The 24,450-nt window shown below is 42.0% G+C and overlaps 1 protein-coding gene across 1 annotated transcript; it reads right to left on the reverse strand.

The window, feature by feature from the left end:
• Positions 1-476: 476 nt before the first annotated feature.
• On the reverse strand, positions 477-23,673 carry AGXT (alanine--glyoxylate aminotransferase). Its single transcript, XM_074190733.1, has 11 exons — positions 23,192-23,673; positions 19,440-19,632; positions 16,537-16,601; positions 12,731-12,831; positions 11,774-11,844; positions 10,967-11,051; positions 7,130-7,225; positions 5,946-6,015; positions 3,648-3,743; positions 1,794-1,922; positions 477-956 (listed from the first exon to the last, which is right to left on the reverse strand). The coding sequence occupies exons 1-11, from the start codon at positions 23,453-23,455 to the stop codon at positions 849-851; spliced, it is 1,278 nt and encodes a 425-aa protein (XP_074046834.1). The 5' UTR covers positions 23,456-23,673; the 3' UTR covers positions 477-848.
• Positions 23,674-24,450: the final 777 nt, after the last annotated feature.

The raw sequence follows: 24,450 nt of genomic DNA on the forward strand, positions 1-24,450 counted from the left end.
AGGGGCAGACTAAGTTCAACAGGGGCCAACCCAAGAGTCAAGTGTGGGTGTACAGACCCACATTTGCTCTTGGGTGGGTCCCTGTGGAACTCCATTTGTTCTAAACTCTTCCCTAGGGGTTCTCAATCCTTTTCAGTCTTCAAATGCACCAGCTTTGAGTAAACCCTGTGCACTGTAGTCATTGTGTGTGTGTGCAGGGAAAAAAGAAAATAGAAATTGGTGGCTTTCCATTTTGGTAGATCCATATGGTTGGTTCTTTCCAGATAAGCCCTCCATGAGCTTCTCGTGGACTACTCGATCTCAGACTGAGAGCTGCGGCTGTAAGTTCAATAGTCATTGAAAGCCCTTTTCAGGTCTCTTGGATCTCCTGAGATCATTCTGTGGGGACTTTGATCACTGTTATATGGATCACTTTGTTTAGTCTTCTTTGTAGAGAGGACTGGGCTGGGTCGACAAAGAGACAAGAAAGGCCAGGATGGACCAAACTGGTTCTTTAATGAAAGGAAGACAGAGGAATGGGTTGAACCGACACCAATTTTCCAGTCCCAGAAGACCCCCAAGAAATCAGAATTTGCAAAGGTCATCTTTCATTCATTTGGGACTTTGAGTTCTATAGAAAAAGGATGGAGAGATAACTGGCCTATATGAGGAGGAGATACTGCCAGAACAAAAGGAGGTCCCACAAAGACAAGGAGCAGAAAGGGGACCCCCAGACCCTATTACACTGCCTGTCCTCTCTCCCTTTTTCAAGAGCACATTCCCCCTTTTCCTTCTATGGATCCTGCTCCTTTAGTTTCACACCCAACCCAGTCCACTCCAATGAGATAGTGGGGAGGGGGTTGGACCCCTTATAGCTTGTTCTTGGGGCAATGCTGCAGGGCATCCTTCAAGGCCAGGATGACTCGGTCCACGTTGGCTTTGGTGGCGTTACACCCAAGGAGACCAATCCTCAGCACCTATGATGGACAAGAGCAGAAGAACACATCAAGATCCCTGTGGAGGGGTAGCATTATCTATCCTCCTGGCTTCTTTATGGCAGCCCTCCCTTTTGTGTGTTGGGCATTTCAGTCAAACTGACCTTGCTGAGCATGGAGTTCCACCTTAGGGTAGGAGTAGAGTTCCAATCTGCCTCTGACTAACTAACTGAAAGACCTTGGGCAAGTCATTTATCTGTTCTGTTTCTCAGTTTCCTCATCTGTAAAATGGGGATAATAATAGCTTCTTTCACACAAAGAAGACGCCCCTTGTAAAGTGCTCCACAAACCTGAATGCTCTAGCTAAACCCCAGCTCTATCACTACTGTTGTCTTTCTTATTCACTCTGCCCCAGAGCAGAATGGAATATGGAGGGGGGTAGTAGGTTCTGCCGGCAAGTAGAATGAGAATAACTTCCTGCTGGTGGAGCTGGGGACATTCTGGGTCAGGTCTGATTTAGACTGGATGACCTCCGAAGTTCCAGTTCGGAGATTCTGTGATTCTTTGGAGCTCTCTCACACACAAACACACAAACTGAGGATTCACAGATATCTGGAGTTTCCCTCACTTCAACATAGAAACCTAGATTTTAGGATTGTAGTTTAGAGCAGAAAGGACTCTGGAGATCATCCAGTCCAACCTTCACATTTTACGGATGAGGAAACTGAGGCTCAGTTGCTGTGACCCCAGATCCAAAACCCTTTTCACTGTACCGTGGCTGAGGGGTGGAAGGCTTCTCTGATCCACATGCAAGCGTGGAGCCCAATGAGCTCCATGGTCAGGTGTTAGGGCCCACTGGCCCTGCCCTCCCAGATTTACCAGTCCAGCAGAAGGTCCCAGGCCTCCAGTGATCTCTATGTCATGCTTCTTTATTATGTAGGTGACGATGTCCTTCCAGTGGTATCCTGGAGGCACAGCCACTGTGGTGATTGTGGGTAACCTCGCCTCCTGGAAAACAAAACCTGTTCACAGGACCCCATCTGCATGTCTCTAGGGGATCAGAAGGGAGAGGCCACACGTTGGGTCACTTAGGGCTGTGTTTTCCAGAGTGATCCTCCGCTGGGTCTGCTGAGGCCAGAAGGTGGGTGATAGGCAACTCTGAGTCCTTCATCCAGTAGCACCAAAGGAATCAAGTTTTAATGATAAGTTCAGTTGATGAGAAAAGGGCCTGATCCTTGGGAGACTGGAGAAGAGACTCCAGGACACTGATCCATGAGGATCAGTTGCTGAATGAAGTTCAGTTGCTGAATGGGTGCTGTAGTTGTAAGTTTTTTGATTTCTAAATTTCAGTGTCCTGAGACAAGGCTCTGGTGGCCAATCCTAGTTATCGTTCTGGTCGGAGGGAATTTTCTCGGACTCTTAATTTGACTCTGGCTATGGATAATAACTTGGTGTAGGCTAGGAAAAGGGGCTGGCTGGAGGATTTCACTGGTCCAGGGTCCACTAAGGCAAGTCAGTGTTTTTGTAGAGCAAGCTAGAGTCTATTAGTGATGGAGAGCTCTGAGAGGCTTGCCTACCTTGGGATCACACACCTGGTGGATGGTAGAGCAGAGGGCTCAGACATGAGACCCTCTGCACCTCCTGAACCCTTACCTGATTAAAATGTTATTGGAAAATATTTAATAAAATGTATTTTAAAATACAAGAAAACATAGATAATGTTTTATTTGAAAACTGAGTTAATACACCGCCCACAAGGCCCCTTAGATACAGATCAGTGTCCCCCAGTTTCTATATGAGTTTGACACCTCTGAGTCAAGGGATCCAGATCCTCCTGGATTCTCCATCCATTCTACTACAGCCGCTACTGCTGCTAATAAAAACAACTTCTATGGTGATTTTAAGGTTTGCAGGGTTACGTACTTCCTAGTTAGTCATTTTCTTTTTCTTTGTAAAGACTGGGTATTCTCATCTCCCAGGGACTGAATTCCAGGGGCTACTCAGATTTGCTCCCTCACCCCTACTGATTAGCATGGGAGATGCCCCTGATCCAACTGAGACTGAGACAGGTTTGTCCCCTCTGAAGGACTGTCCCCATTCTTCTATCAGCCCTTCCCGGGTCCTCGGGGTTTCACCATACCAAGGCCAAATAGTATGAAGTCTGCCTATGACTGCAGCCCAGAATTAAATGATTGCCCAGCCTCGGCTTCCCTGGAGGCAGGCATTATGGGCATATGTCTCCTTTCAAAGACAGGCAGGTTGATGTCTGGGATGATATTATAATAATAGTCATCATAATAGAATTTATAATAGAATTTTGTAGGGTTTTTATTGCTTTTAATGATTGAGCCTGTGAGGTGAAGCAATTGATCCAGATCCAGACACCCACAGCTGGTATCAGAGGTAGGACTGGAACCCAGGGCTTCCTTAATCCATTCATTGAGAAGTAGTTGGGGAGCCAGGATTAGACACCTTCTCTTCTGGCTCTGGCTTACAAACTGTTCAATTCACCAAGCTGCTTGTCAAAGGCCTTCCCCAATCCCTCACTGAACTGGAAGCCCCTTGAGGACAAGAGCAGGTTTCTTTTCCTTGTTATTTTCTTTCCACAGCCCTGAGCGAGGCCCCACTATTTATCCATTATGAGGGCATTGAACTCCAAAGTGGCAGCAGGTGAGAACTCTCTCCCTAAGTGAAGGGTCTCTGCCCCACCAGACCCCCAGCCCTTGGCCTTACCAGCTCCTTCACAAAGAGCTGGAGGCCTAGCTTCTGCAGCTCTTGGTACAGGTAGTTCGTGGCCTCTCGATGTTTCTTCCAGCTCTTCTCTAGGCCCTGAACAGAAAAAAGAAGACCTTGAGTGTCTACAGCTGCATAGAAGGTTATGGGGAAGGAAAAGGAGCTCCCACAGAGAAGGGATGAGGAAAGCTAAGGTCCTCTCCGCTTCAACGACTGACAATCCCAGAATCACAGTGGACCTTGGTATTCTTAATGGTCTGACATAGAAAGAGACTGAGGAAAAAGGAGAGAAATGGAGGGAAAGGAAACAGTGAGGAGAAGAAAAAGAGAATGAGAATAGATTTAAAGTCAGGAAGGACCTTGAAAACCCTCTAGTCTAATGCCCTCATTTTACAGAGGAGTAAACCGAGGCCCAGAAAAGTGAAGAAAAAATGGATTCATGCCTTGACCCTTTGACTCTGAATTCCTTGCTCCTCTCAACCACCCTCCCCCAAGACAAAAAAAAATGGAGATGTGGGCCATTTTTCTTTCAATCTCCTTTCCCTGCTCATCAAGGTGGCCCTCTGGAGTAGACTTTGGGAGAATGCCCATCTCTCCATTCTCTTTATATCTGCATGTTCTTCAGGAAAGTCTTGGCCATCTAGATGGCCTTACAGGTCCTTTCTGGTTTTAAATCTGTGTTAGGCCATGGGGGTACTCTTTAGATTTCTTTCTAAAGACCTTTCTGGGATCATCCCCTATCACCTTCCCAGCAACCCAAGGGAGTTACACTATGGGGAACCTGGTTCTGGGGGTACCATGAGTGTGACCCTCTCCTTCACTAGGCAGCACCAATCCTGTATCCTTCACAGCCGCCTGAGTTTCTGTTCCATTTTCCCAGAACTTCCTCTTTTCCTAGCCCATCCAGCCATTCATATCCAGGCTGCCTGGGCCATAAACTATGAATGATTTATTTTCATATGACTCTCAGTGATTTTTTAAAAATGTCAACCAATTCAGAGGGTGAGTCAGAGGGGCAGAGACCAGAAAGATGCTTGTGATCTTTGGGGGGGTGTAAACCCCTAAGCTAGAATATTGTGTTCAGTTAGGATCAATGCTGGGAACAGATTTGGAGAAGATGGGGGATGTTGGGAGGAAAACCACCATATTACAAAAATACCAGGATAGAAAACAGACTTAGCCTTTAACGGAAGACACTTTTGTCTAAAGATGAGTCTATGGCAGGCAATGAGAATGGGGCATCTCACAGGGCAACAGAGCATATCATTCTTAGGAAGACCTTAAAGGGGGATGGACTGTGGGAAATAAAATTCCTCAGAACTCTTTAGACTGTGGCCATCTCTCCATTCTCTTTATATCAGCATGTTCTTCAGGAAAGTCTTAGCCATCTAGATGGCCTTACAGGTCCTTTCTGTTTTAAATCTGTGTTGAGCCATGGGGTACTCTTTAGATTTCTTTCTAAAGGCAGCAGGATGATGGTGGGAACACCAATAACCAACAGTTAGATCATATGTTAAGGTTTGCAAAATGTTTGACATCTATTATCTCAATTCACTCTCACAACATCTTGTTGTAACTAATATCCTTATTTTATAGAAGGAGAAACTGAGGCAGAGAGTAACTAAGTTACTTGTCCAGGGTCATGGATCTAGGAAGAATTTGAGGTAGGGATTTGGACTCAGGTCTGGCTGCCTCTTAGATTTGCGCTTCATCCACTAAACTAGAATGAATGGCGTGTCTCCTAAGGTTCCACCTAGTATTCCTAATTCATCATATTGATCCAAATCTATGATTTTATCAGTCTAGGGAACTCCTGAGATTATCAAATGCTTTAGTTTAATTTAATTATTATTTTTCAATTAATGATCATTTATTTTCTTTCCCTCTTAGCCCAATGCCATGGAGATGGGGGGGAGGAGAAGAACCTTTTTCAATAAATATTCAGAATCAAGCAAGACAAATTCTCACATTGGCCTTGTCTAAAAAAGTGTCAGTCTGCATGCAGCTGATAAAATTTTTGAGTGCTTCCTGGGGTGTTGAGAGGTTAATGAGGTTCCCAGGATACCCAGGACACCTGCCATGAAGGTCAGCTCCCTGCTCACCATAATCTACCTCTCCTGGTTATACATTAAGAGTCCATAATTGTCTGGGAATAGAATACAATCCAAACCCCTCCCAGAAAAGCTCCAGATGAACAAAACTGCAGAAGAAAGGTAAAGTTTTTTTCATCAAAGTTTTCCTCTATTCTCTCAGTCTTCCCCACCTCTACCAAGGTTGGGCTACTGAGAAGGTGCTTACCTCTTCAGCTAACAGGGCCAAGCTCTCTCGAAGGCCAAAGAGGCTGATGACTGGGGTGGTGTGATGATACCTGGAAGACATTAGGTGACACATAATTCAGTGATGGGTACATGATGGCAGCAGATATCCCAATCTCAGAGGGGGTATGATCCATTGAGTCACAGGACCACAGAACCATGGGGATGAAGGGGACCTCAGAGGTTATCTAGTTCAGTCAATGCTCAATTAAGGGTCTCCTCTACAATGCAATTCATATGTGATCATTCATTCTTTGCTTGAAGACCTCTGAAGAAGGAAACCATCTGACCACCTACAAAGTGGGTTTACTCTTGAATAGCCCTGATTTTGGGGAGGCATCTCCTGATGTCAATCCTATATTTGCTTCCTCCCTAGAACTTTAGGAAGCTGGGTCAGATGCCTCCAAGATCCTTCTCCTGTCTAACTCTAGGTTCCCATGACACACCCATTGCATCATGTTCTAGCCTGGAGACCAAGCAGGATGAAGCAAAATCTCTCTTCTGCCTGTCAGCCTTTCATCCACTCAAAACTAAATACCATGTCACCCCCCCAAGTCTTCTGTCTTCTCTCTCTCTCTCTCTCTCTCTCTCTCTCTCTCTCTCTCTCTCTCTCTCTCTCCCTCCCTCCCTCCCTCCCTCCCTCTTTCTCTTTCTCTCCTCTCTGTCTCTTTGTCACTGTCTCTGTTTGTCTCTGTCTTTCTATTTATTTTATGAGATCTCATGTTAGGTGTTTAACCTACATCTGGGAGTGTCTATATTTAGGTGATTCTTTGGAAAGGTGTTTAGGCCAGGGTCCTCTTTGAAAAGTGAAAAGTGAAAGCCAGTTAATTACTCCATGTGTGCCCTTATTTGCAGCCCTATAAACTGTAAATCCCTAAAGTCTTCCCCAATTCTAAATTTGATGAATTTACTTTTACTATTGGGCAACATAGAAAGAGATAGATTTCTAAGTATACATTCTTTTGGTTTTTGCAAGGCAATGGGGTTAAATGACTTGCCCAAGGTCACACAGATAGGTAATTATTAAGTGTCTGAGGTCAGATTTGAACTCAGGTCTTCCTGTCTCTAGGGCCAGTGCTCTATTCCCTGCACCCCTAGTTGCCTCCTAAGGGTACATTCTTGCTATGGAAACATAGGGACCAGAGTTCATAAACCTCAAGTACTTACATTCTTGGATTGTTGTCACAACCCCAGAAGTTGCCCAGCCACTTCATATCCAAATTGAAAGAAACAGGTTTTACCTTGCGATTAAAAATCTTATTTCTAGGAAAAAGAAAAGAGAAAAGAAAACTCAACATTCAACCTTTGATCAGCACTATTAAACGGTTCCAAGCAATCAGTCACCTGTCCATGGTCCTTTCTTTTTACCAAGAAAATTGCCAATCCTGCTTTACAAGCAACAATAGACCATAATGACTCAATACACCAGAATGGAATTTTGTGCTGTTATCAGGTAAAACTTAGGCCCAGGAAGAGCTGAAACAGATTCGATGGGATATCTAACCTTAATTTTGCTGCTGGGGTGGGGGGCACCAGTAATGTTGGAAAAGCTACTCCTAAGAATTAGTATGACATTTTTTGTTTTACACAATTTCCATTGGGGAATTTGTGTGTGTTTGTGAGAGAGAGAGAGAGAGAGAGAGAGAGAGAGTGAGAAAGTGGAGATACTGGCAGAAAATTGTTTTCTTGCAACTTCTAGGAAGTGCTAGTGTGGGGAACATCTATATCTCTGGCATGGAGTACCTGAGACCAGTTGACTTGGGCTCTGGAAATCTCAAACCCTCCTCTGTCCACCCTACTGCCAGACTCATCTGGAGCTTGAGCCCATCCCATCTCAGGGAAGGTCTAGCCACTTCTTCAGGAAAAGGACACTTTAGTTGCTAAAGGGAGTGAGTTTTCTGACATGGTGAGATCTTCTCAGATTCCTAGAAAGATACTCAGAATGAGAGAAGTAGGCTAGCCACACCAACTAGAAATCAATTGACTAATCCTTTAATCAGCGCTTAAAAAGCCCCTTCTATGGGTCCGACACTGTCTTCAATCCTGAAAACTCAGATTCCACAGTGAGACCTATTGGATGGAGATATTGGATAGATTAATGAACACAAGGATAGGTACAAAATAAACATGCAATGTTGGAAGGAGTCGGGATACACTAACACCTGGGAGAATCAGCAAAAAGTCCATTCGAGTGAAGCCTTGAAGGGAGTTAGGGGATTCATGACATGTAAGGAAGGAGCATCCCAACCAGAGTATAATCTAGGCTTTTGTAAAGGGACCAAGATATAAGCCAGAGAGAAGACTGTAGGAAGAGAGAAGTACTGTGCCATCTGCCTTGAGAGGCTACAACAAGATCCTTGAAATAGCGAACAAATGACCCTTTCACTTCTCTGAGGGACAAAGAACCCAAGCTTTTCTCTCCCTTTGGACCTCTCTCTCTCTCTCTCTCTCTCTCTCTCTCTCTCTCTTTGAAGGAGTATGTGTATACACAAGTTTTACATATACACTTCCTGGGAGAGAAAGTCTGGGGCAGGGTAGAGTCTGAACTGGGAAATTGGGGTTAGAGGCAGAGACTGGTGTTGGTAACAAGAGTATGACAGATGCTAAATATATAGACATCAATATGTGAATGAATATTTTATGTGTGTGTATATCATTTAAATAAACATATTCATATACATACAAAGGGAGGGGTAAGGTGAGATAGAGACAAAGAGACTTAGATATGTAGAAAGACAGAGAGAGAGAGGGAGACAGAGAGACAAAGAGATAGACAGAGAGACAGAAACACAGACACACACACACACACAGAGAGAGAGAGAGAGAGAGAGAGAGAGAGAGAGAGAGAGAGAGAGAGAGAGAGAGGTCAGAAACAGAGACAGAGAAAGTGACAAGTACAGAGGATGCGGAACTGGTCCAGGGAATCAAGACTGGTCTAGAGCATCTTCTCTATGTTTAGACATCTGGGTGCCAGAATTTTGTTTTTTCTCCAGAAGCCCCATGCTTACTCTCTATTACCTCTCTATTGCTTCCAAGTCTAATTTCTGGACTTCTCATCTTGGCCATGAATTGTCCTTTCTCTCCTTCTTTCTGCAGCTATTGTCATCCCTTGAGTTACATGATTTCTTCTTCATCTAGAGCCCCATAATTCCCTTGAGGATCCCCCCAAATGTACAGGCTTCCCCTCTATGAATCCTAGTCAGAGCCTCTTGCTTCTATGTTTTCTTGATTTCTCAGTTTTAATATTCTTGGTTCTCTCTAGAGAACTAAGGGTACGGCTCAGAGATCTACCAACCAAGACTCAATCCTTCATACTCAGGATAGTGTCCCTGGTGAGTACCCTCATTTATCTTCTCTCAAAGAGGGGTCCTCATGGTCCAACTGTAGCATATGTGTTCCAGGAAGGGGGTTCTTATACTTTGAACAAGAAGACATTAATAAAAATCTCCATTCTTTAACCTTGTCAACTTTGACCATTGGACTTTGGGTCTCCCCCTGCCTAAACAAAGATTATCATTTAGTATGAGGATGTTGAGCAATGACCCCGAATGGAGAAACTGGGTGGCATGGTTTTCAGAAGGTGATTTGAATGCCCATGAGTTCCCAGAATGTCATATACACACCCACTAGCCACAAATTAATGAGTTTGGGGATTTTTGTCATTTCCGAGTAGTCCTTTGAAGGATATAGCATGGAAATGACTAAAAACTTAACAGCCCTCTCCTGCTGAGTCTAATTAAATGTTCAAAGGTTCATAATAGTTCATTTTTACATTGATTCAGCTGATGAATGCCCAAGCAATTTTATAATCCATCCAAGTGAATGGTCCCATTCATGAGGATGTGAGTAAAAGAGTTGTGTTACCAAAACAAATATTTTCTTTTCTTTAGATATTTATGGCCTTTCATGAATTTTTAAAACTTTAAGCATAACTACAAGATATTCCTAGGACACCCAACTTTGAAAGCTGATTTGGGCTACCAACCAGATTGACTCACTCTGAGGCCAGCAGCTGGGAGAGGCAAGGGACTGTTCCTTGGACTGTGGAGAAGACATTTAGCTGTGTGACAAGATAATGGGGGTTGAATTTCTCAAATTTCAAACAGTTGTCATAAGAAGAAATGCAGATGTTCAATATTTGGAGAAAAATGTTTCACAATATTAATAAGAGAAATCTAAATTACCATAATTCTGAGGTGAATCTCACACCCAGAAAATCATAATACAGTTAAAAAAACACACACCAAAAAAAAGAAGAAAATAGGAAGACAATGTTGGAGGGTCTATGACTATCAAGATAGCACTAAGAATTAGTCTTTCCATTCTTAATAACAATTTGGAATAATGTGAGAAAAGTCATCATATCCAGTGAGTATGTTATTGGGAATATCCCTCCCCCAAAGAAGTTAATATCAAAACCAATGGTCAGATATGTAACAAAATATTCATAGTATCTCTTGTTGTGGTCACAAAAATGCTATAAACAAAATGGGTGTTTATTCAGGGATGCCTGAAGAAATTGTATGACATAGAGGAAATTGTAGCATGTGAAATTAGTCTATACAACAAAGTAAATGCTAAATAAATGTACTGATGACACAAATATAACTCAAAATTATCTTGACTCCAGAAATGATGACTGAAGAATTTGAAGAAAGGGGGTTAGATTTGTGCAAAGTCATGAAAACAGAGGAATTCAGAACATTTCTAGTGGTTACAATAATATAAAGGAGGATAACTGAACTCAAACTAATCACAATAAGAAATCTTGGTTTCAAAGAAAAAGAGAATGAAACATTCTTCTTGAGCAAGAGAGAGCTGAAGAGCTCCTGGTGGAGGATAGTTCATGTGCATTCAGTCGGGTTTACTTTGTCAGTCTAGTTTACTTTATGGTTACTCTTTGTTTCTAGGGGGAGTTCACAAGGGTTAGGAAGTGTGCCAGGATATCAATGAAATGGGAAGGAAAATGGGAAAGAAAAAGAGATGGTGAAACAAAAAGCTTACCTGGCTTTTTCACTGAAGGATATCAGGGAGGTTCCAGGGGGGGAATTTAAGACTTTCTGAGAGCCAGAGTACAAGATGTCAATGCCTACGTTAACAGAGAGAAGAAATTGAGTGGCATTTGTCCCTTGCCCTGTAGAAATGATACTTGGTGTTTCAGATCTCTCTCCCTAAGGACTCAGGCTTAGATCACTTAGGGAAATTCTTTCCAGTATTCTTTTTCAATGCCTTCAAACAAAATTTGGGGTGGGGGGAAAAGCAAAGTATCGGTGACTATTTCCCAGTCTAGACAGCTTTAGTCTTCTTCCTTAATGATACCTGATGACCATGCCTCGCTCATTTAGTGTCCATTTTCTACAGCAATCCTTACCCAATATTTGCCTTTCCAAAGATCCCCACCTTGGAAACTCACCAAAATGTGTTCCCACTGGACAATGTCCATGCTTCACACTTTCCCATGTCCTCTCTCCTCCATTAGGTTTTAGTCCCTCAGAGACTTGCTTTCCAAAAGTTTTAACATCTAGTCTGAGTAATTTAGTTTTGTTAATGGGTAGTGTTGCTACTGTAAATCTCCCCTTCCTTAATTAAGAAATTCTTATTTAAAAGGAACCACAAAGAAAGGAGGATTGACCATGAGCAAATTTCAGTCTTCACAGTAGACAGCAGAGTCAACTATAATGGGCCAGGTGAATCTCTCTGTGGTTCAACCTTATCATTCAGGAATCTCTACAACCCTCACTCATCTGTCAGCATCTGGAAACTCAATCTCATCACTGTAGGAATTAAGAGGGACCCCTGCATGGCTCTTACCTTGCTTGTCCATGTAAACTGGAGCTCCCCCTAATGAGGCTACAGTGTCCACCAGGAGTAAACAATTATGCCTGACAAAGGGAAAGAGCAAAGTCCATGCAAACAGGTATGACTAGCTGACCTTTCTACCACAAAATACTGTGGATCCCTTATCACCATTGATGTTCTCATATTCCATTGGGGTAGTTATTAGAGGCATTAATATTCCTAATATACAGAGAAGGAAACTAAGGCATCAAGTGACTTGTCCATTGGTAACTAGGTGGTAGAGTGGATAAGTGCTCTGGATCTGAATCAGGAAGATGAATGCATATCTGGTTCCAGACAGTTTCTAGCTGTGTAACACCGGGCAAGTCATTTAAGCTTTGTCTGTCTTAGTTTCTTCAACTGTACATTGGGGATAATAACAGCACCTATTTCATAGAGTTGACGTGAGGATCAAATAAGATAATTTTTTTAAAAGAGTTGGCATGTATTATACATATATGCAACTAGGGAAGGTATGTATAGATATACGTGAAGGTACATGTATAAATACACACAAGTTCACACAGTCCCAAAAGTTTTAGTGCTGTTTTGATCTTTAATACCTTTTAAATTCTTAGAGAATGAATGATCTGGGTCTAGTATGTAGATTTATCCATTTTTAACCAGGACATCGAATTCACAAAGAAACCCCTTACCTGGCCATATTAGATTCCAGAGTTTACTGTGCTTCAAGAAACTAGGCCATGTAGCCCATGGTGCCCATATTGTGAACCACAAAATGTCCTTCAAATAAATTTCTGTTAAGTATTCTGGAACTCTGTCAGGGAATGGTTCACAAAACTTAACCAAGGCAATGTTCCCAAAAGCTGAAGGGGTGGATTGTGAGAGGTAAGTGGATTACAAACTAAGGCAAGGCATCTGGGAGACTAATAGCCATCTCACTTTATCCAGAGCATCTGTGGGACTAACCTGTGGCAAAGATCACCATATCCATCCAAGGGCTGGAGTATTCCACTGGAGGATTCTCCATGGGTGAGAAAGAGCAGAACAGGTTTATGTTGAGTCAGACCCTGGGGGGAGGGAGAGAGAGAGAGAGAGAGAGAGAGAGAGAGAGAGAGAGAGAGAGAGAGAGAGAGAGAGAGAGAGAGAGAGAGAACAGAGAGAGAGAACAGAGAGAGAAAGATAAATTTCCTCACCTGTATGAGGTTACAAAAGGGAGGGAGTGACCTACAAGATGTTTCCAGTTCTATATCCATGTTTCTAGAATCTTCCACAAGTCCTTTTCAGTCTTTCCCAGTGGAAGTTGTTCTTCCTTCTCAAATTTTCTCAGAATACTTTGTTAATTTTGCTCTTTTGACTTGACTGCCGTTGTGTCCATTGGCAGAATGTAAACCCCAAAGAAGCAGGAACTAAGTCATTCTGGTCTCTATATCAGTACCTCACTCAGCATCTTATATCAGGTACTAAATGTATTCTTGGTGAATTGAATTAAATCCAATTTACACGATGGAACTGATGATATCTTAGCTTCCAGAAGGCAACTTGTGTCTTGAAGTCCCTGCAAGCGCTAAGGTTATTTGGGGAGCCTCCAAAACTATTCATTTCATAGACTCTGCCTTATGATAGCTTTTTGTCTTTGTCCTTTCTGGTCATTCCCACCATTATTACTATCATCTTTCTCATAATAATAATTACCACTGACATTCATTTAAGATCTTCAGATTTGTTAACAATTCACACACTATCTCATTTGAACTTCATGACAACCATAAGAAGTCAATACTATTACCCCAATTTGTAGCATTAGGTTTGCTCTACTTAGCCCCAGAAGGCAGAACTGGGGTGTGGGGGGGGGGGAGTTGTAAAGAGACCAGTAAACCTTAATATAATGGGGGGGAAAGTTTGAAGAATGTCACCTGTCTTGAATTGGAATTGGCTGCCTTGGAAGGTGGCATATTCTCCCTGTCAGTCTCCAAGCAAAAACTAGATTACTACTAGCTAGATTTGTTCCATTCATGTAAAGCTTAGTTGAGATGACTGGGTGAATCCACAAACAAACCATTATTATTTTTTCTGTGACAGGCCCTGTGTTAAAAACAATCCTCCTAACTCTTCAGTTCTGTGGTGTGATCAGGGAGGAAAGTGAAATTCAGATAATGGACTTGTTCAGGTCTCACAGTCAATAAATGTCAGAGGAGGAATTAGAATCCATGTCTCCTTAACTCCAAGTCCAGCCCATTCTTTCTAAAGAAAATGATATTGAAGATAATCTTTCCAAAGAGTGTGAATTAATTGCTCTTTCTTAGCCAACACAGAAGCTATGGAAGGCAATGAGGCATATTTCCCATCAGGTCCAGAGAAGTGAAGTGAACATTTCTTTACATTTTTTAAAATAATATTTTATTTTTACCCAATTACATGTAAAGACAATTTTTGAAGGGAACATTTTTAAGGTATGTGCTCCCTGAGGCATTGGTCATGTCCTTCCTTAGTCCTCTCACTAAATTGTATGAACCAATAATCTCATTAATTCCCATGACTTCAGCCATCACCTCTTGACAAATGACTCCCTCATTGATATCTTAAATCCTTAAATTCTGACCTTTAGACCTTGATCTTCAGTGGCCTATGGGATGTTCCTTTTTGGTCATCATGTGGCACCTCAAACTCTGTTTTCCCCAAAATGAACTTGTCATCTTTCCCTGTAAACTCTTCTTCCTTCTGTGGTCAGTTTTTCTGTCAGTGTTCCCCCATTCACCTGGTTTCTCAAGTTCAAAACCTTGGTGTCATCACTGACTTTCCTCTCCTTCACTCCTTCTATTTGGGCAACTTCCTGTCATTCCTACCTCCATCATGTCTCTCACATTCAACCCTCTGTTAAACAAATGAATAAAAAGTCTTTTGCTTCATTTTGCTTTAAGCACTGGGAACTCAAATATAAAAACAAAGTCTTGCCCCAAAGGACCTTCTATCCTAGTGGGGATAGATAACGTACACAAAGAGCAGCAGTCAGAGAATGCTATTTTAGTTTGGACAGTGCTAGGGAAGGAGAATGGACCCAAGTGGAGTAGTAGCAATGGCAGCAAAGATTTAATTGTGATTTTTAGGTCATGAAGACAGAAGGGAGAAGTATAGAAGTTACATAGGAGTTGATACAAGATGGCACTACCCTTTCATGGATCCTCAATAGCTCAGAATCTCATTCTTTTGAATTGGATAGGGCACTCCTATAGGTCTGCCAGTTTCTACTACCTGAATCTTCAATTCATCATTTGTACTCCTGATAAACTAATCTTTCCTTATTTATTAATCTAGTCATTTAACTACTCACAATTCTTCAGTGCCTTTCCTATTGCCCTGCCAAAGGCAGCTTGGTGGCATAGTGGATAGAGCACCAGCCTTGGAGTCAGGAGAATGGGAGCTGGAATCCTGCTTCGGACACTTTCAAGCTGTTTGAACATGGGCAAATCATTTAACTCTGATTGTCTCATATCCAGGGCCATCTCCAGTCATTCTGATTCATATCTAGTCATTACACCCAGATGACTATGGAGGAGAAAGAGAGGCTGGTGACTTAGCACACCTTCCCCCCACACAAATCCAATTCACGCGCTTGTCATGGCATCAACTCCCTGATGGCATGATCTTCCAGAATGAAGGACATCATTGCCTTCTCAGTAATCTTCAGTCTCTGCCAGGTTTTTGACAACCTAGTGATCCCCTCACCTTCAATCTATGTTTCTTTATATTCTTTTCCTTTGGATATTCTGTGCTATGATTCAACTGAACATGTCCAACCCTTGAACATACTCTATGTTCTCCCCTCTCTTGATTCATGGTGTCCTATGTCTGAAATATCCTTCCCTTTCTTTCTTCAGCAATTCATGTTGAGTTTCACCATCTTTTTTGTTTTATTTTGTTTTGTTTTAGTTTTTACAAGGCAATGGGGTTAAGTGACTTGCCCAAGGCCATACAGCTAGGTCATTATTAAGTATCTGAGGCCAGATTTGAACTTAGGTACTCCTGACTCCGGGGCCAGTGCCACCTAGTTGCCCCTTCACCATCTTTTGAAACCCATTTCAAAGATGACCTCCTCCATGAATGCTACCATGATTCCCCTGCCACCTCCCTTTGTTGCCACCTTTCTGATGCAGTTATCATGAGTTATTTAGAATTATAATTATCTCCTTGTTTTATAGATTCTGATACTAGACTCTTAAGTTTCAAGAAGGCAGGAGCAATACTAATGCCAAGAATGATGTAGTTAACATTTATGCAGAACATGGGCTTTCAAAGTGTTTTACATGTTATCTCACGTGATCTTCACAACAGCTTTGTGGGGGGAGGTGCTATTTTTAATCCACTTTACAGATAAAGAAAGTGAGACTGAAAAATATTAAATATTTGCTCATGGTCACACAGATAGAAACTATCTGAAGAAATATTTGATAGCACATCTCTACCCTTAAGTCCAATCCAGGTCATGTCCATCACTGTGTCTTCTCATTACTTAACATCTCAGCATCATGTCTGTCCCTACTGCCCAGCATAGTGCTCTATATGGAGGTGTCTCACCAGTATTTGCTGAATTGAGCTAAATTGAATTGGACTGGATTGTCCGGGTCCCACTGTTCATCAACATCATGGCCACAGTTGGAACCCAAGCTTCTACCCTAGGGCTCTTCTTGTTCTACTCCCTTTACCAAATACTAATAATCTGATTTCAGTTATCTGATATAAGGTTGAGTATGGGCTGATGCCAGTTCAAAACTTACCTTCTCCACATCTTGCAGTGTGTAATACTCTCCAGGAACCTTCACCATTTGGTGCACTTTGGCGCCTAATGGAATGAAGAAATATAGGAGGCAGAAGTTCAGAGGCAAAACAAGGAAAAGCCATCAGCCTCAATTCAGTGAGTTATTTCTACCTTTGACAGCATGGTGGGATTTGTTCTATGAGGGTAGAGGGCCTTCTACCTCAACATCCAGATGCTCCCTTCACAATGTTGACCACTCTTTTGGTTTCACATCATCTACTTCTGCAGGTGGCAACAGAGTAGTAGGAGAAGGGGGCAAGGGGTGATGAGCATTACACTATTTCTAGACCATCTGTAAACATCGACTTGGTGCTTGATATTCTAAATAGGAACTCTTTGTCCAATGATACACAAGTGATAAGCACTGCTAACTTCATTTCAGTGGGCATAAGGAACAGTCTCCTTGGGCAGCTGGGTGTGCCATGGTGCACAGCCCACTAGATCCAGAGTTAGGAAGATGAAATCAAAATCCTGTCTCAGACACTTACTAGCTGTGTGATCCTGGGCAAGCCACTTAATCCTATTTAACCTCAATTGCCTCATCTGTAAAATGAGCTGGAGAAGGACATGGCAAAGCCCTTCAGTATCTTGTCCAAGAAAACCCACACAAAGGTATTGCAAAGAATCAGATAGGATTGAAATTACTAAGCAACATCATTGAAATAAGTTGGTGACCCTCAAGTCTGGCTTAACTTGAATTGCTGTGACTTGGTATCCTTCTGCTTCTCAAGAGAAAAGTGAGTGGCAAAGGGAAATTGTAATCTCAGAGCCACAGTATACACTTAGTATCTGACACTCACAGAATGATCCTTTGCTACTCTGGTTAGGAAACTGAGAGACAGGCATGGGCCCCATCTTCTTTCCCTCTTCCCTTTTTTTCCCTTTTATGCTTTTGATGTTGAATATGTATGGTTGATTTGGCTCTATGGAGCTGCTGGTGATTTGAGCCGTATGGGGATCTCAAAACCTGTCTTCTATCTGTGTATTCTTTTGGCATTCAAGCAGGGACTAGGTTCAATTTCCAACTTTCACAATTAGCAATTATGTGACTTTAGGAAAATCATTTCCTTGAGCCTCAGCTTCCTCATCTGTAAAATTGGTACTTACCAAGATGCCTTTGAGGAAATTTCTTTGCAAACTTTATGTCATTAGAAATATGAGTTAAATCTTTCTTGCTTGACTGTATGTGTTACTGTGATTTAGGGATGAAAGACTAGCATTCTGCTGAACATTTCCTCCACATTCCATGGGTTCAAGATGGTAGGATATGGGCAGCTATGTGGTGCTCCGGAGTCAGGAGGACCTGAGTTCAAATCCTGTCTCAGACCTAGCTGTGTGACCTTGGGCAAGTCATTTAACTCCACTGCCTTGCCAAAAAAATCAAATATGGTAAGATATGTAGCTGGAAAACCAGTCTTGAAGTCAGAAAGATCTAGATTCAAATCCCACCTCTGACACCTATCTCCCTGGGCCTTCATATCCTCAGCTGGAGAATGAGGTTGACAATGCCTATAGCCACAGGAATGAGGCTCAAAGGATACAGTATACACAATGTGTTTAAAGTTCTGTAAGTGTTAGATGAATAGAATCTCGTGATGACATCCTTTTCCTGGGAAGTTTATCAATAACATCTTTCAAGAAAGTCCTGGACCTTCCAGTTGATTACCCAGTTTTCTTGACAGGGTTCTGTTACCTTTTTAAATTCATGGGATCATAGATTTAGAAGTGGAAGTAAATTTAAAAGTCATGCAGGCAATGTAGCCATTTTCCAGATATGGAAGATGAGTCTCAGTGCGTGAAGGGACACTTCCAATGTCATCCAGCTAATAATGGACTTTAAATCGTGTCCACTCACTTCATATCTTATCTGGAAAGGAGAGTTGGGGAATACTTTTCAATAAGATCCCACTGCCATGAGAAATTCTGTAGCTCCCCTTTTGGTTATCCTAGGTTGTCCATTAACAAGAACTTGGACAATGACCTATCTTTTTTGAACCGGACTCCTAAGACATCACCCTGGAAACTGTGGTGAAATGTCAGCAAACAGTAGGATCAATCATTAAACCCAATGTGAGCTGTACTCCTCCATCTCATTTCCCCCTCTTTTGAACCACCATTACTGAGTCAAGTTGGAATACTGGAATGTGGTGTTGGTCATATGGAATGACTGCCCCCAGGCCCATGGGGTCTCAAACCAGCTTATTTTAGAAAGCTCTAGAAGATGGAGACATTCTTGGTGTAGGGGACAGTCTGTTTAGGAACCTTTCCATCTGGAGAGTGGTTCTTGGTGAAAAGTCACTGGATGAGATGTTTGACTCCAGACTGGACTGGGCAGGACTTTTTGGTAATCAACCACTATGTGCCCTACTATTCTCCCTGGAAATGTCTTTCTGTAGTGGAAAGAGAGCTATTTATGACAGCTCTAGCCCTATGGGAAGGTAGGAAATTTAAATATGGCAGACAAGGGATTTGGATTCAACGCTCAAAGTGGGCAAAAAGATGGCACAATGGATGGAGTGCTAGATCTGGAGTCAGGGAGAGCTGAATTCAAATCCAACCTCAGACACTAGCCATGTAACCCTAGGCAAATCACTTAAAATAAAGAACCCCAGTTCCATGCAAGTCCCTTAAGGGTGGGGATTGGTTCATTTATAGCACTTGTGCAGGGATTCACAGCGATTCTACATAGTCTCCTCATTGACAAAATAAGGGAGTTGGACTATGCTCACTGGAAGTTTCTGAAAAGTCCTTCATTCAACTTAGCTTCTGTTCTTCTTCAGGTGTCTTTACTCTAAAGTGGCTTACCCAATCGGTCTTGTTCTGAGTCTGTAATTCTCTCTAAGGCAGAGTTGGTTCACTTACCTATCCTCTCAGCAACTTCCACTATCCGCTGTCCCCAGATGCCATTCACTCCCACCAGGACAGATTCCCCTGGTTCTATCACATTGAATATGGCAGCTTCCATAGCAGTGTGGCCAGAGCCACTGAGGGCCAAGGTGAGCTTGTTTTGAGTTTGGAAGGCATATCGGATGCCATCTTTGATCTCATCCATGATCTGAAGTAAAAGAAGGAGGTTATAGGTAAAACATTCCTTTGGGGGGAAAAAGTAATTTATGCTCCATGACCACCAACTGGGCATTACCCTCACCAGGTTATTTTTATTTGAACATAAAATTCTCAATGACAGATATTTGTTATTTATATGTAATGTGCCATGCTAGCCAGGACAGTGAATACAGATACAACCACTGTCCTTTCTGTCTTCCTCTCCCTTTCCTCTCTATGTCTTCTCTTTTTGTTTTTGTCTTTTTCTCTCTCCTCCTCCTCCTTCTCATCCATCTGTTTTTCTCTCCTCTCTGTCATTCTCCTCTCTAAAAGAAGTGTATTGCTAATGAGAAGACAAGGAAAAGCCCATGAGATAAGTGTGATTACAATCCACAAGATCACTGATGTAGAACTCTGGAGATGCTCAAGCCCCCTCTAGTTCAATCTCCTTGTGAAGAAACTGAGGGTCAGAGAGAGTGTGATTTCTCCAAGAACACAAAGAAAGTAAGAGAGGTACAGCAAACATATCTGAGTGAGGTACTTTCTGAAAAGACAAAGAAAACCAAATGTTGGTTATAATAGGGATTTAAAGTTAGGAGATGGGTTCTAATTCTGACTTTGAAATTAATTAGACCTATGACCATGGACGCACCACCTAATGTCTCTGAGTCTTAGTTTTTTCAGTCATAGAATGGGCGCGTTAATAGTTTTACTCCCTTTTTACCAGGATTGTTGTGAGGAAAATAAACTATCTCATTGAGGCAGATAGAATCAACATTTTTTGTTGGGATTTGAGGAATAACAGAAAAGAGCCCTATGATCCAAACTCCTTCCTGCCTCCCTCATTATTATTGTGATGAAGATTCTGATTTGACTCATTAATAATAGAGTCAGTTTTCCATAATCTACTTTTCCGTCCTTATTTTACCCTCCTCCCTTTTATGGATTCTGAATCCAAGAGACTGGGTTGTTCTTAATCTCGAGTCTTATCTTTCTTTTTGTTGTCTCTATTTGGCAAGTAAGGTGGAATAATGAAGAGGATGCTAGTCTTGGAGTCAGGAAATCCAAAATTCCAATTCTGCCTTGGACACATTAGCTATGTGCTGGACAAGTCCCTTAATCTCTATCATCCTCAGCTTCCTATATAGTCATACACTTTTCCCTCCCCCCCTTTGGTCAGTGACCAACAAATTCCAACTTTCCTATAGACAATTCCTAAGTGAGACAAATGGCTGCCTTTCTTATTTCTTAAAACTGTAAGTGAGGGTTTTGTATTGCCCATGGAGCTTTTTAACTGTTTTCTGTTGATGACTTTGGAATAAGTAAGTGTGAAAAGGTTTGGAAGAGTGTGTTTACCAAGAAAATACTCTAATGTGGAAAATATGTTGCCTTAGCCAAGTGACTTCACTTTTGGACTTCAGTTTTCTCATCTGTAAAACGAGTGTTGAACTAGATAGAGTCAAAGGTCTCATCCAGTTCTGAATCAGAGTGTATGGGGGAGTAGAAAGAGCCCTGGTGATGGAATTGAAGGATCAGGTTGAAATCTGACCTCTGATGCATATTAACTGTGTGAACCTAGTTCATATCAATGAACCTCTCTGGGCCTCAGTTCCTTAACTGGTCAAATAAGGGATTCAATGACTTCTAAGATTCCTTCCAATTCTAATTTTAGGAATCTCTGACCAGAAGGTCTCCTAAGTTCCTCTCACCTGATAAAATTGTAGGGGGTAGAACATTAGATTTCAGTTAATTCCAACCTGTTAATTACTCACACTTTTGGATCTCTATTTCTACCTCTGGAAAATGAAGAGATTGGACTTTAGATGTTAGCCTTAAATCATATGAACCAAGGCGAGGAGCTTAGAATAATAAGCATGACCAATGCTATACATTCGAGTCACAGAATTAATGGTTAAACCTTTACTTAGCTGAGAAAAAAAGAGAAAATTAGAAGAGACTCAAAAATGAGATTTTGAAAGGCAAAAGACAGGGCAAAAGTCCTTTTTTGGCCCTTCTGGAGAGCCAGAAACAATGGAAGGCTGCTTGACTTGCACCTATTCTCATTAACTACCCATCAAATACTTTCTATATGGAACATCCAATGTTAGAAGGAATTCAATTTAATTAATTTGGATAGACTTATTAAGTCACTGGAAATCATTGGAGAGCTTATCTAGTCTGGCTCTTCCAATTTACAAATGAGAAAAACTGAGGCCCAGAGAGGGATGGAAAGTTATACCAAGTTGTTTATTTAGTTTATTGGCTAGATTATAGGACCCAGGCTTCTTGATATATACCTTTATTTATTTATTTGTTTATTTTTTAGATTTTTGCAAGGCAATGGAGTTAAGTGGCTTGCCCAAGGCCACAGAGGTAATTATTAAGTGTCTGAGGTCAGATTTGAACTCAGGTCCTCCTGACTCCAGGGCCGGTGCTCTATCCACTGTGTCACCTAGCCGCCTCAATATATACCGTTAACAACTGTTATTTCATTTTATGCATTTATAGAATCTGTTAATTAGAAGAGACCTCAGAAGTCTTTTGGTCTGACTGGCATTTGATTAAGAATCCCTTCATTCCCATCATCATTCCCACCACCACTACTGTCACCAACCACCACCACCACCACCACCACCACCACGACTGCTTCCACTATCACCACCACCACCAGCATCAGTTGTCCCTCAAGAATGTTCCTCCTTTCATTTCCATCTCTCTATCTCTCACTATTTATTTTTCATGCCTGAAATGAACTTTTTGTCTCATCTCTGCCTCCTAGAATGTCATTTCTTTAAGGACTCAGCTCAAGTGCTCCTTTCCATATGCACCTTTCCTGATTCCCCCAATTTTCAGTCTCCACCTAAAATCACCTTGAATCTGTTTTGTGGCCATGCCTCCATGTCTAGGCTATTTCTTTTGATGTAATGTTAGCCCCTCAAAGAAAGGACTGTTTTGCTTTTTGACTTTATATCCTCAGTACCTAAGAAAGCATAAAAAATGCTCATTGATTGCTTTGTGCCAGCAGTACCTAGGATAGTTCCTACCCCATAGTAGAGGCAGATTGTCCAAAATAGTTGTCATTTGTACATTAACTTAATGTTTGCCAGCACTTTATATACTGACAGCTCTACATCTAGGATTCGAGGATTCCGAGATCATTAGATCTCAGTTTACTTCTCTGTAAATGAGGATATTGCATTCACTGCTTTTATATTCCCTCTAGTTCTAGCTTCCAAGTGATGCTGTGAAATTTAACTGAGAGGTTAGTAGGTCATATTTTTGTTTTTATTTCATTTGAACAAACCACACTAGTCACCCCCCAAAAGCAACCCTGTGGTAGAGGCACTCCAAATATGGTTATCTCCATTTTAAAGATGAGAAAACTGAGACCCAGTGATGCCAAGTTACTCACACAGATAAGAAAGTTCCAGAGTTAGGACTCATAGCCAGTTCTCTCCCCTCTCCAGATACAATATAGTCTCAGATTCCAATCTCTTTCTAGTCTGAAGTTCAGCATGTTTCAAGAGACATTTAGAGGGGGATAGTGGAATCAACTTTTCACCACTTACCTGAAACATTTCATCATGCATGTGTCCAATCATTTGGAGACTCCCTGTATGCATGACCCGAGGACTAAGATTGGAAGGTCCAGGTCCCAATAGAAGTCTATCTGGGATTGACAGGGGCTTCATCAGGGAGGCCGGAGGGGCCACAATCAATGGGTAACTGGTCATGGCTCGGCTCTGTGGCGGTATCGGGGCAGGCACGTGTGACTGAACCCTACCTGCTGCTTGGGAAGCCAGGAGCACACTGCCTGGGAGGAACCTGTGCATCTCACAGCAGCAGTGCCAACAAGCACTGATTGGTTTGAGTTTTTCAACAAAGAAGTAAGAATAACTAGGCAGTGTCCCTAGACAGTTTCTCTCTCTCTCTCTCTCTCTCTCTCTCTCTCTCTCTCTCTCTCTCTCTCTCTCCCCTTTCCTAACTTTCTCCTTTCCTTTTCTTTCTCTTCCTTCTGTTTCCTTCTCTCTAACTTTCACAGCTTCATTTGATCCTCCTTATCTTTATAGTGACAGAATCTGATTTTTAAAGGTTATTGAACCCTCTCCTTTAGGGTTGGAGGGGGTTTGCCCTCCCTCCTTCAGGATCAATAAAACAGCCTAGTCTCAAGTTCTCTGGTATTACCTCCCTTTCCAATCTTTTTCTTGCTCCTGAACATTTAGTTAAAAAATACAAAAACAAACACAACACCCCTTAATCTACTAAGGAAAGTCAATGACTTCTGACTTCCAATTATGGCCCTCTCCCCCAACTCAACTATTTCTTTAAAGGAAGGGGTCTTCAAGGAGAAGCAAGGCTTTCTCCTCACCTATCCCTCCCTTTTTGCCCCCCAATATCCCCTTAGAGAGAGCTTCTTGGAATCAGAAGAGTTAGATTTTATTGACTTGTTCAGACTCTATTTCTATTTGGAAAAAAAGGAAACAAAGTGAAAACGTAAACAGGAGCTCCAGTAGGGAGATTCAAAAATATAAGAAAATCATGAGATAAAATAAATTTTATGAATTGTACACTTGTATGTGACTTTTTGAAACACTTTGGGTCCATGTCAAAGTTGATATGGGGTCCTTGTCAGCCTCTTGGACTCCCAGGTAAGAGAGCAGTGTCCAAGGCTCAGCCACCCCACCAGGATCTGTGGCCCAGGACATGTCCCCTAAGCCCTCTGGGCTCCAGGTTAATCATTTATAAAAATGAGGATGATGCCTAGTCAACATTCCAGATTTGTCAGGAGCAAAGTGTTTGAAAAATCTTAACTTGCTGTCACCTCACA

The sequence above is a fragment of the Macrotis lagotis genome, chromosome 6 (genome assembly GCF_037893015.1).
Source record: "Macrotis lagotis isolate mMagLag1 chromosome 6, bilby.v1.9.chrom.fasta, whole genome shotgun sequence".
Taxonomy (NCBI): Eukaryota; Metazoa; Chordata; class Mammalia; order Peramelemorphia; family Peramelidae; genus Macrotis; species Macrotis lagotis.

Excerpts from the sequence above, each read along its gene's own strand:
- AGXT (XM_074190733.1), bottom strand. The coding sequence starts at position 23,455 with ATGCACAGGTTCCTCCCAGGCAGTGTGCTCCTGGCTTCCCAAGCAGCA. Across the intron at positions 19,633-23,191 it reads TGCATGATGAAATGTTTCAG|ATCATGGATGAGATCAAAGA; the intron begins GTAAGTGGTGAA and ends CTTTTACTTCAG. Across the intron at positions 12,832-16,536 it reads CACTGCAAGATGTGGAGAAG|GGTCTGACTCAACATAAACC; the intron begins GTAAGTTTTGAA and ends CCCTCCCCCCAG.